The 13,075-nt window shown below is 41.3% G+C and overlaps 1 protein-coding gene across 1 annotated transcript; it reads right to left on the reverse strand.

Annotated features, from left to right (window-relative positions):
* Nucleotides 1-11,638: 11,638 nt before the first annotated feature.
* cfap144 (cilia and flagella associated protein 144) lies at nt 11,639-12,753 on the reverse strand. The gene is made up of 4 exons (XM_029001616.1): nt 12,538-12,753; nt 12,383-12,442; nt 11,970-12,073; nt 11,639-11,863 (listed from the first exon to the last, which is right to left on the reverse strand). The coding sequence occupies exons 1-4, from the start codon at nt 12,677-12,679 to the stop codon at nt 11,750-11,752; spliced, it is 420 nt and encodes a 139-aa protein (XP_028857449.1). The 5' UTR covers nt 12,680-12,753; the 3' UTR covers nt 11,639-11,749.
* Between the last annotated feature and the right edge of the window lie 322 nt (nt 12,754-13,075).

The raw sequence follows: 13,075 nt of genomic DNA on the forward strand, positions 1-13,075 counted from the left end.
AATGGTTGTGTTGTTCGGTAACGTAATAAGTTATAATTCACTGCACCCCCCCCACCCCCCTTCAACGTTCAATCTCTTTTGTTCACACACCTCACCTGCTGTTTTCAGGGAGGTGTTGAATTTGAACTTCAAGGTCCTGTTTACTGTAACGGTTGTGGAAGGTTTCCAGCACCTCGTCTTTCTCCTATATAGCAGAGCACAGACTATTGATCCACCTTCCCTGTCCTCTAGTACAGCTGCTCTCTGCATTTGTATTCAGATTAAGGGTTTTAATGTGACATGACACGTTGTAAGTAGTTACTTACAATGCAATTCTTTTCCATTAAGAGTGTGCGTCGCACTTCTAGACACAAACACACACACACACATATATATATATATATATTTACACACATACACATATACAAGCACCCATCTGTTATAGGCTGGTTACATCATATATATATAGGATAACAAGCTTTTGGACACTGCTGCTGGGATGTAAAGAGTGAATAGGACGGAGGCAAGCTTCCACATGGGTGTCAACGTAATTGCTGACATCAGCCCAGGCAATCGTAGCATTCACATGTTGAAGCTTCAGAAGGACATATTGAGTTCAGGACAGCAGTTCCAACTCACTCTCCAGAACTGCTGAACTGAGCTAATCTTACAAAATCAGCTCTTCGTTGGAGAGTCAAGATGAAAACATGTTCAGGACAGCATTGGCTGATCCACATAAGAAAAGATGGCTAGTCTGTTGTTATACCTTTGTGATAGGGCAGGGATTGGCCTGGCGGGTCAAATCCCAAACTGCCAAGGTGCCACTGAGCAAACCATTCCCACAAGCTGCTCCCCGGGCGCCTTTCATGGCTGCCCGGTGCTCACTAAAGGTTAAATGCAGAGGACTCATTTCGTCATGTTCAAAATCACTTCACTTTCACTTTTTACTTTCATACTCATGCCCTGAAAAAGGAAAGACTTCAGTCAAGAGCCAACTAAGATTCTGTAATTGGTTTCTCAATAAGTAAAGGCAGTCAGAGGGTCTACATCTGGAAACCCTGAAAGCAGTAATACATTCAGCAGGAATTGGAGGAGGTTTCTCAGACAGCTCTGGTACTCTGCCAGGGTTGGATAAAGAATACCAGGGGATCCACCTCACTGTCTGACCAGAGAAAAAAACGTGGGCAGCAAGTTAAAAGGAAAATCCCTGAATTCAATTGCCAAATTTTGTATATTCCAGTTTAAAATGCACTTTAAAGGTATTCCTTCCACATTGTCACGATGGCTGGACATGGCGAGAATGGAGGACGCATATGCACAATGTCACAAGACAGGGAATTCATTACAACAAGCACGCAACGGAGGAAACATCACCAATCAACGACCCGACAGCGAACAGAAAGGAACAGGGCAGCTTTATACAAGCAGACACTGATGAGAACAATCAGGAATAGCAAAGCTATACACGTTCCATATCAATAACCATTGACTTGTCTGTTTGTAGTGAGCTTTTTTTTTTTACATTTGATATAAAATTTGATTTTAATTTAAGTTTCTTATATTTTATTTATCTTTGTTAGAAAAATGTACATCTGCCAGTTTATTCCATACATTATCTCACTGTACTTGTATAGTGACAATAAAGGCATCAATCAATCTATGTGTTATGATGGTGTGATGTTTATGTCTAATTAGGCTGCTGAAGCCATGATGTCCATGAATTAATCTTCCTGAAGGAGAACATCTATGACATATTCAAACACTGAACGGGTTATTAAGTGAGGTTTCCTTTTTATTCTAGTTATGAGACATGTAATTCCTTTCATAGCCAGATAAGATGACAAGAGTCCTTTAGACACTAGCACGCCTTTGTTACATATCATATATAATGTAATTAATTGTCATGTCGGCAAGTTATGACTAAATGGGATCATAGTTTCATCACTTTTTTTCGGAATGAACATTAGATATAGATGTACAATATTGCATGGGTGTAAAAAAAAAGTAGTCTTGACAAGGGAACTAACAAGGGTATTGAAAATGAGTTCAGAAATAAAAGCAGGGTTAACAACAGTTTGACAGGGGTTCTGGGATTTAATTAACTGTCACGGCTGGGCTGGACATGGCGGTGAAGGAGGACGCATTCGCACGATCACAGGACAGGGGTTTAATACAGACAAGGGAACATTAACACGCACAGTGACCCAATGGTGAACAGACACGAACAGGATAGTTTTATACAATTATATAAATAGAGACCAGGTGAACACGATCAGGGAACATTACACGAGACGAACATGAAACTCCGGTCCGGATCCCGGATCCGGAGACAACCCCTGCCGGTCCGGATCATGACATTAACCAAACTTCAGTTTCATTGGTGTCACTGTCACGAACACAGATGTTAGATTAGGCTGATGTGCATAATGTTTGGAGATGGATCTCTTTGTTGTCAGTATTACAAAACACATTTAGATTGTGATGAATGAGCTCCATGAGAGGGCAGATACAAATGAAAAAGGGGAGGCCAAGGACAGAACCCTGAGGGACACCTTAAGTGACTTCTTTCAGAGCATTGTGTTAATGAATGACAAACAGGCGTAGAGTGTGAGTAGTTACCCAGCATCTAGATAAGAAGCCAGTGAGAGGTATATCATTGCAGACTGTACCTAATACACTTGAGGTGAAGATGAATCCTGGGTGCGCCAGCATTCAGCAGACAGGAGAAGGTCATTAATAACCCTGAGGAAGGCTGTCCCAGCACTATGGAAAAGGTGAAAATGAGATGAAAGGGGTTTGTATAGATTATTTGTGGCGAGGCAATACTGTGTGAAGCAATGACTTTTTTTTTCCTCAGCGCTTTGCAGTGGGGCACTTCAGAACTGGAGGGTGCTGCACTTGAGTGAGAATATAGCCGACAACTTTTCTAAATGAACACAGCAATATTAGAGCTGCAAATCATGAATACTGCAGCAAATGGAGTCCATGGAGTGCTGTTGATATTTTAGGTTTGGCACAGACCTAAGTTAACTGTAGGAGAAATAAGATCAGTGCGGCTTTGTATTTCACCAAACAGGGTTAACAGTTAGGTGTAAATCACAGGCAACAACAGACTGTTTCTGACACCACAAACTTGCTTTGTTGAAAAGCTGGAGCTCATCCCAGCCTTTTTGACAAAACAGGAACAACAGATGAAGAGATGAAGAGGAAATCAGAGTGTTATGAATGGTAACAAGAAGACTGTCTGGGCATCTCAGTGCTGCTCCACTTTCTTTTCCAGTGCTGCTTATAAACAGGAATTAGATAATGTCAATTGAATACTTGGTAAAAACCACTGCACAATTCTGAAAAAAAAGTCTAAAGAGAGTGATCTCTGATTAGAGAAAAAATATATGTTTTTAAACCTAAATTTCATAATGTAGGGATGTACTACCTGGTTGATTGTACGTCAGTATCAGCCTTGGATGAATAGATGACGTCCTTTTTCAGCCATTCAGGACCTATAAAATGCTGCTAAAGGATCGATGGGTTTCATTACTGTGCAGTCATATTATTCAGTACACATTTAAACATTAAACATTTCTAAATATAAAAGATGTCAGATTAAATGCACATTAGGTTACTGTGTACGGTTTCAGAGAAAATCGCCTGTTCTATGTTTTAAGGGTTTACACATCACTGCTTGAGCAGCTTGGTGCGTGGCTGTGGACAGATGGATGCACACGCTCACAGGGAGTGGGCCGTATGGTGCTGTGATTGGTCATAATTATAATCTACCACCTTGGTGGGGGGAGCTGCTGGCTGAGAGGTGTTTAAAGGAGTCATGCAATACTACTGAAGGATGATTTTGTTAGGTCTAAATTATTTAATAAGGTGAAGCCTGATCATATAATAAACAAATCAACTAATGATTACCATCTCATTTGTTTTGGAGGTGTCTCACATAACTTCCACACGTTTGAATGGAGTACCCATCTTGTGCAAGGAGTCACTTATAGGGCAGGGGGATAGCAATGGGATGTTCCATGTCACACGTCCTCATCATGGCTGCCTTTGAGGTTATCCTGATTAGAGCGAGGTCAACGGCCAGAGGAGTGTAATAGTGCAGGCCAATTGCTACCAGTCCTTCGCTGGTTTGTGGATGATGTGTGTGTGTGTGTGTGTGTGTGTGTGTGTCTATATATATAACACATGGGATTAATAAAATGAAGTCAGCGTCTGTGCAGAGATGGATTGTCCAATTTCTACAAATGGGACATGCCATACGAAGCTGCCTACAACAACACAGGACAATGATCTTGACCCCAGGTAAAGACTAGTCAATGACAGCAGACGTCAGCGAGCAGCTACGCTTTCCTACTAGCATCATCATCACTACACTGAGACCTGACATTGCGGCTTTCAGTGGAGAAGCATGAACTGTCCATGCCTTTGGAGCAGGGCATCCAAGAGGTGTAGGAGAGGAAGAAGTCATGGTATGCTGACCTATGGGCGAAATGCCAAGAGAAAGGCTGGAGAGCAACATTGGGCAACCCTTCTCAACCAATTGCTTCCTGAAGGACATTGGACATCAGCCAAGGCTAAGAAGGTTGAAAAGGATCTCTTAGAAGAAGCAGAGAAGGGAAATTGCTGGCTCTGGATGAGAAGAAATGATAAGAGTTGGGGAAGCAACAGACCACATGACTATCAATATCCCGCTGCAGGGAACATCAGGGAGACCTCCACTATCCTGAGATGTTTTGGAGATTGAAGGGGGCAAAACATCAGTGAGGGATGGCTTCCAGCTGGTAATCTGAATATTTAAATAAAGAGGGCGAATCTCAATGACATATTGAGCTGTTTTATCACTTGTGGTAACTAATATGATTAATTTCTGTTTAAGGTAGGATAATATGGTGATTATATCGAGCTTTCATCACTGCACCACTCCTGCTGCTCATCCCCAGCACAGATTGATGGAACTTGACGTCGCATTTCCTTTAAGATTCCACGGTTGGCCTCAGCGGAACACCACACTCGCTCTGATTCATTTGTCTTCTCGCTTCCAATCAGTGTCACGGCAGGGGAGGAGTTTGGTGTGAAAGGAGCACTCACACAAACACACTCTCACGTTCTCTTAGAGACACTCTCACAACTCTCTATACGCACTCCCACACTCCTTTGCAACCACCCACACCAAGCTAAACTCCGAGAGCTTTGCAGGTTGCACTTCAAGTATTTGGAATCAAGTACCAAGTAATAAATGATGGCAGAGGGTCTTTAACGTTTGAGGTTTTGAGCAATATGATAATCAGGCATTACACAAGCATAGTGTATGTGCAGTATATTAACAACACTGTATTTATAATATATTATGTATATATATATATATATATGTGTGTGTTATATGCGTATTAAATATTGGGTTGTTAATCTGAATCAGAGCTCTAAATCATAACAGTGCATAAGTATGCATGTTCCTGTCACATGAAGTCAATGTTATACTTTTAATCTCTAATATCCGACAGGCAGATCCACAAATAACGTGCCAGCTTGGTAGTTTTTTTTTTTTTCTTGATTTCTTGTGAGGGCAGTGGTGGCCTAGCTGCTAAGTAAGCGGTCTCGTAACTGAAAACCAGCCACTGAGGTCCCTGGTTCTCACACGCTGGCCCTCGAGCACCTTTCATGTTTACCCACTGCTCACTCAGGGTTATGGGTTACATGCAGAGCATTGCTGTGTATCACAATGACAAAAGAACATCACTTTTGCTGGTGAAATTCACCCCCTTGTCAAGGGTAACTTAGTTTTCATCAGAAATCATCAGATTTTATTTTTATTTTTCTTTAGATTAGATTTATAATGACTGGTTGATTTTGCTGATATGCTTTCTGCCCTACAGCTGCCCTCGAGCTTTCCTGAAACTCGAGTTCTGCTCTGCTTCAGTAGCTTCTTCACTGTCTTGTTTGTATATTAGACCCTGAACTGCTTCTGTGCCTTGGACACGCAGTTTTCCATTACACTCCACCTCTGTCTTCTGGGACTTCATCTGGAGTTCCTCGTACACCCTGTGCTCTGACATGAGAGGGACGGGGGGAGCCTTAGGTGCCTGTTCAAGCTTGCCTTTGACCTTTCAGCCAGTGTCTTTAGCTCACTGCAGCAACAACGCAAAAGGCTTGTTGCCCCGTGAGACACGTCTAAATCCCAAAGCGTCTCTCCTTCATCTTGCACATGATCTTATGGTCTGCATTTGTTCATAACCTAGGGTTTACAAATAAGGTTTGGTGTTTGGTTAATCTGTCATCATGCTATCAGGTTCACTTCTGAAATTAGATTAATGCCATCATCTACATTATTAGTGAAAAAGTGATCTCCACTGTTAACAAAAAGTTCCAGAGACAGTTAGCCTGTGGTAAGTTGTGTTTCCCTGCACACAGTCGGGCCTCACTATCTTTGAAGCCTCTCCACGGGATTCTCAAGGTTGCTGGTCAGCATCAAATCTCATCCATCCAAGGGAGATTGTTGGAAGTAAATACCTGCAATCAAATCAAGAAAACACGTTTCTAGAAAGGTATGAAAATTTGAATGCTATCAATTATTGCACATATAAAATATTTATAAATACAGTGTTTTTTTTTTTTAACAAGGCTTCCTTTGGTACGAAACCCTCCCAGAATAGCCGTGTTGAGAATGTTATTATATCTGTTCAGCACTTTTTCCTCCAGGTCAGTGGTGGTAATGAACCACTTTATTAGGCATTTCATTATCTTGACAAATGATCTCTCTGATATATAAGCAGCCACCCTTTGAGTCCTGGACATAAAATGTTACAGGCATTTGAAGACACAGTGATCTGCAGCAAATTATCTTTGCACTTTCACGGCAATTAATTTAATGAAAACCATAGTAAACTTGAGGGAACTCATTTTCATAACAGACATAAAAGGAACTTTTATATTACAGACTGCAAAATGTTTAGCTGTTAGTAATTCAGCGAACGCTGTGATCATTAAAGTGTATAATCCCTTCACACAAATTCTTCTGAAGAACAGAAAGCTAAAAGCTGAAAGAAATGGAATAAACCTCTGGAAGACTGATGCAGCAAGGACTGGATTCTCAAAACATCCTATCTTGGTGTATATGCAAGGATTCCCGGTGGAGATTCCAAGTCCAGGTGACATTGAGTTGGTCCATGAAAAATACCCATCAGCCTGTCGGTGTGATGTATGCATTTGAGGAAATGGATTAAATACTGAAAACGCTTATGCCGAGAGACTCACTTACTGCACTGTTTACTGCTGCAGCATGCAGTTGCATCCTCTGTACAAACGCTCGATATTTAACATGTGACAATGACTCTGTGTTTACCACAGATTTCACAATGTTACTTAGGCGGGGCCCAAGAGACCTGGGCAAGATAGATTTTCATAGGATGTCAGAATGACAAGGCGAAGGACTGGTGGCCTTGTGTAGATTGTTTAAACTGTCAGTCTCAAGTGAATAAGATGGATGAGCACAATGCAGTGAAAACTTTTTCTACTATGGTCCACACTGATATGATCAGACATTTCATGTGTTTCTACCAGTATATGCAGTATATGGTGTCTGATGGAAAATGTTTTCTTTTTAAGTTGGTCTTGTCTAAATGCAAATATAGAAATACTGAATATAATGTATCTGTGGTAGTAAATTACTGGCTAGTGGGCTGGGTGGTGATACATGCTGTAACATTACATTTACAGCATGTATCAGATGCCCTTATCCAGAGCAACTTACAATCAGTAGTTACAGGGACAGTCCCCCTGGAGACACTCAGGGTTAAGTGTCTTGCTGTAATAAGTGGGATTTGAACCTGGGTCTTCCGGTTCATAGGCGAGTGTGTTACCCCTAGGCTACTACCACCCTCTTGCATACATACCACCTCCAACATACTTGCCTATGAACCAGAAGACCACAAAGTCACAGGTTCAAACCCCACTTACTACCTGAGCAAGAAACTTAACCCTAAATGTGTTCCTCTCATGCAAGTGGTGTCCTGGCAAATCATGAACTGTCATGGTGCCACCGAGGTATCCTTGAGCAAGGTACCATCCCCACACACTTCTCCCTGGGCGTCTTTCATGGCTGCCTACTGCTCACAAGGTGATGGGTTAAGTGCTGTGCTGTGCTTGCTGTGTATCACAATGACGGAAACAATCCCTTTTACTTCTGAGTGCAGACAAAAGCCGGTTGTCGTCCACGTAATGGAGCACTCCTGATGAGAAATACTCAGTAAAAAATCGTTCTTTACATATGTCCTCTTCAGACCCAAGTCTGTAATGAAGCTAAATGTATTCTCAATATGACCTAGAGAAGTTTCTGAAGGAAGCTGGTACGCTTTGATATTTCAGGAGGAATTGTGGGGTTTTTTTTGAGATTCTGTAGGTGTTCTCCAAACTAATTGTTAATTAGATCTAAGTTTAATGTATCTGTTACAATTGGAATCTGGTGACACACTTGCAGACATACTATGGGCGGGGGGACAAGCTGTCGTACCAAGAGAGGACACTGGACGCGTTTGGTCGGTGAGGGAGAGACTTACGGGGAATGAGGACTGGGAGGAAGAAGTGAGTTCGGGATCTGTGGGAAGTACCGGGGCAGAGGAGAACCGGAAGATAGCGGGCTTCAGGACATATTGGTCGGTATCTTGGGCGTGGGTGAGGGAGCTAGCGTCTCTGGTGAGTAATCTCATTCAAAGAGCGGGCGTGTCTCCTCGAGGTTACCTCACTTTTATACTCGCCGCCGCCCGCTTCCATTTCCTCTTCCAGGCAGGTGTCTCCCAGGCTGGTCCGGCGCCCTCTGGTGGGCTGGAGGCGCGTTGGCCATGACAGTATCTCGTGAGCATTACAAAATCTCGATTTAAAAATGAATGTATCAGTTTTCATCCGGTGTGTGATTAGCGTTGGTGATTATAACTGCAAGTAGGATAGCTGCATGTTCATCCTGCTAGTACTTCTGCTGAAGTATACTCTCAACCGCTGTTGTAGAGTCAATGTGAATGCGAATGTGAGCCGTCTCTGAGTAGCACGCCAGAACAAAGAGGCCAGAGGGGAGCCGGGCAGTGCCGCAGGTATTCCCATGGCATTTAATATATAGTTCCAAGGTCCTGGCAAAAAGAGACAGACAGAATAAAGATTCACTCTTTTGTTTGCAATGTTTTTTTTTAACACTAAAGCATCTTCACTTTCACTATATATGTCAGGTTTTTTGCAGGGCAGGAAGCAAAAGATGCAATTGCACAACTAACAAGCATACTAGTAATCAGTAACAAAAAAAGGGCATGCAGGCCTTCACGTTAGCATACATGACACAGAAAAAAACACAATGATGGGCAGGGGACAAGACACAGCAAGGATACAATCATACTTAACATGAACCAGCACAATCAACATGAATAACAGGTAACACATAGCTCAACATAATTCATAACATTTAAATAGTATAATAACAGTTGTAGTTTAGTAGTTGTACTATATGGGAGCTGTGGACATTTTGTGAACTGGCGTGATCTGATTCAGCAGATGGTGGACATCATCACAATCTCCTGTCACTCCCCTTTCCGTTAGACTGGTCTAAGAACTCTGTGGCCAGTGTCATCATCTATACTGTGGTATGCTGGGGTGGTAGCATGAAAATGGCAGACAAGAAGAACCTGATCAGGAAAGCTGGTTCTGTGGTGGATGACAAACCCTTCATCCCCACCACCATTAGCCTCTACAACTCCTCCCTAAGTCACGCACCCACAAAATAAACCGTGCAATAACCTGCAGCTTCTTCTTTCTTTCTTATTCTTTATTTATTAAAACTATCACGGTGTGCATTATGTGCTATGATTTTCAACAGTCAATGATGTGCAATACTGTGCAGTGGTCTTACCAGGCGTTAAAACTAGATTATGTGCAATTATTCTACATGGTCAATGCTACTTTCAATTACTTAAGTAAGGTCTGAGCAATAATTTAAACTCACAACCTTGGAGGTGCGTCCCTAGCATTATACAGGAGTATATGTTTTACATATAAACAATTGAATTAAAATACATTTGAACAAAAAATGGGAATGGCATACAGTTCCACACACAGTTTCAGCAGGCAAGTCTGCAAAAAAGCTTATTTGAACAACTATCATGAGAACGTTTGTTCTTGTGAGTTCATGTGAGCCCTGAGCCAGAATCTACCTCTGAGGGAGGAAGTCAAATGCAGAAGGGAACTAATCAAGAGACTAGTGCTTTGTTCCCTGGGGACTGATCCTTTGTCTGCAGGAAAGTGGAAGCACCTGAGAAAGTCGAGGTGCACAGAGGCCGAGGACTCCCAGCAAATGTTACAAAGAAGTAAGTATGTGGAAAAGCAAGCGTCATGGAGATGGACAACTGAATGGTGGAGCAAGGGTGCCTCAAGTGGCAACGGCAGGCTAATGAAAAACGAGAATGTGATCCAGTTATTGTCCCAACAAGCATATTATACATGAGCATGAATAAAAAATGTTTTACTCTGATTTATCTATGTTAGTTGTGTAGATTTTGTATACATAGATTGTAGAGCCACAATTCCACTATTTTCTGTTTACATTAAACTACTAAAAAGAAAATGTATTTTAATTGCTGTAACATCATACCATGCATATTTCAGTTTGTCCTTCTTTTGTTGCTATATAATTTGCTCTTGAAAATGTGAAAAGCAATAGTTCATTTTCATTTGATGAGATAGATAGAACTGACAGATAGGACAGTTTTGAAAATTAATGGTTGGAAACTATTTTATGAACAAAAAGTTAATAAACATTTTTACCAAATAGCAACAAGCTATTCAACTCCATCAAAAAGACAGTTTTATGAAGCTGATACTGGCTGCACCATTCTTTTAAAACAGGGAACAAGACGGTCTATTGTCATTCAGAGCACTAGGTGTCTGTTGTGTTTCTGTCTGTAGAAGCCGTAGTTCTGGGCTACGCATTGACAAAAATGATGGCAATTACAAACACACACATGTGCATGACCGAGTTCACCACCTTCATTTATGACCTCAGATGATCCATTTAACCCTCTGTTGCTCTAGGGTGGCTGTTCCTGTTATTAGTAACTGTTGAAAATAAGGTTCCAGGGGTAGTGTAGAGAGGTAAGTTACAGGTTTATAAGAAACCAAAACAGTTTTGACAGCAGACATACAGTTAGACCAATGATGCTTGGTCTATCACATTCACTGACATGTCGATTCTTATGCTTACTTACTTATTAATATTTTTTATGTGTGTGGAAGGTTGGGAAAGGGGATTGATACTGCTGGTCTTTAAAACAGTGAAATTATAATAAACATAAGAGGCATGATCCAGTTTTCACATGGCACAGTAGATGCTAGCAGTCATGGTTATTGAATTCGTTTGCCTCATATTTGCCATTCAGCTTTTGGTGATGCATCATATCACACGACATGACATTTTAAAAATATAGAAATGTTTTAAACCAGGTCTAATGATTAAAAAAAAGGTGGCATGCTGAAATCAAATAAAGTAAAAGGTTATATATATATACACACACACAGACAACCTTTTACTTTATTCGATTAAGCATATATATATATATATATATATATATATTCACACACACACACACACACACACACACACACACACACATATACAATTATGTAATTCTGATATGAATTTACTCGTTTTTTTCATCTGTTGACCAAGTTACATGGGAAATCCACAACAGAACAATGAACTGTATGTGATATTTTATTATAGGGCCCATATGCTTTAGCTGAGGTTCTGGGTCTGTTCCTTTAAACGCCATGCAGCATCCATGTACTTGGTGATTTCTGAGTTCTGCCGAGGAAAATTGAGTCGTCTGTCACTCCGATCTGTGGAAGTCTAAAGACAAATTCAACATTAATACACCAATATCCTGGATGTTCATATACACATTTCTTTATGAGAGTAGACGTCTGGTAAATGGTCATACAGCCAGCAATATTACCAGAGGGGTGGAGATCCAGCCAATCTCTTGACTCTCTGTCTGTGGATGGGTGTATTTCTCCTTCGGTTTCAGACAAGCTTTGTGAATGGCCTTCAAAAACTCAGCTGTGTAAGAGGTTTAAGACTTTATTGTCATTGCACAATCATACTTGGTACAACAGTACAACAAAATTGAGGTCCTGCCCATCACTGCCCAGTGCAAAATGAAGTGGTTAAGACAGGAAGGTCATTAACAAAGCTGTCATTTGCATGCATGTTTTTCAAATATGCTTTTTAGACATTCTTCCAGATTCTTCTGATGCCTGGGCTGTTTAAAAGAACATTCCAAATCATTCCATGTCCTTTGACCCAAATGATCTGAATGACCTGATTAAAAGTAAAACGTATACATGCAGAAGACGTCGACGTACTTACGGTCCTCCTCCATCTGCTCGTTCACGTTCTTCGTCATCGGCTTATCGGTCAAGAAATGAACTGGGGAGACAAGTACACAACGCACACGTCAGCCAGCGCGACACAACTACGCAAAATGTCACGCCCGCATGTCGCCACGAAGCCTGAAATCTCACGCTTTTTATATGGATTGATGCTGAACGTCGTGTTCAGCTTCTGGCTTCTTTGCTCTTTCAGGATCGTCTCGACGTGGATCGCGTTTTGATGCACCAAATCCACGGGGTCTTTGGCATTTCCTTTGACCAATGGCGCTGACATGGTTTCAAAATAAAGAGTTATTTAAAAAAAAAAAAGGGGTTTAATATAATGATCCCACACGGCTAAACAAGTGCGACAACGTGCCAAGTGCGTGGTTGCCTAGATACCGTAAACAGTTTGTCTTGCGTCATTTGTCCAGCAGAGGGCGGCAATTCATCACCACAACGCGCCAGAATCGGACATTTTCTTTAGTTTTTTGCCATTTTAAAACTAGTGGATCAGGTACTTTCGCGATCCTAATGGATGCAATTCATCAAGTTTCAAGTTAATGCGCTAAATAGAAACAAGTTCCATCTTGTCAGAAGATGAAGGGTGTCTCCAATACTCATTGTTATAATGGCAATTTAAAATCTAAAAAAATCCATACATTACACAGTACACAAGGCAATCGGACAA

This window comes from Denticeps clupeoides, chromosome 13 (assembly GCF_900700375.1).
Source record: "Denticeps clupeoides chromosome 13, fDenClu1.1, whole genome shotgun sequence".
Lineage (NCBI taxonomy): Eukaryota > Metazoa > Chordata > Actinopteri > Clupeiformes > Denticipitidae > Denticeps > Denticeps clupeoides.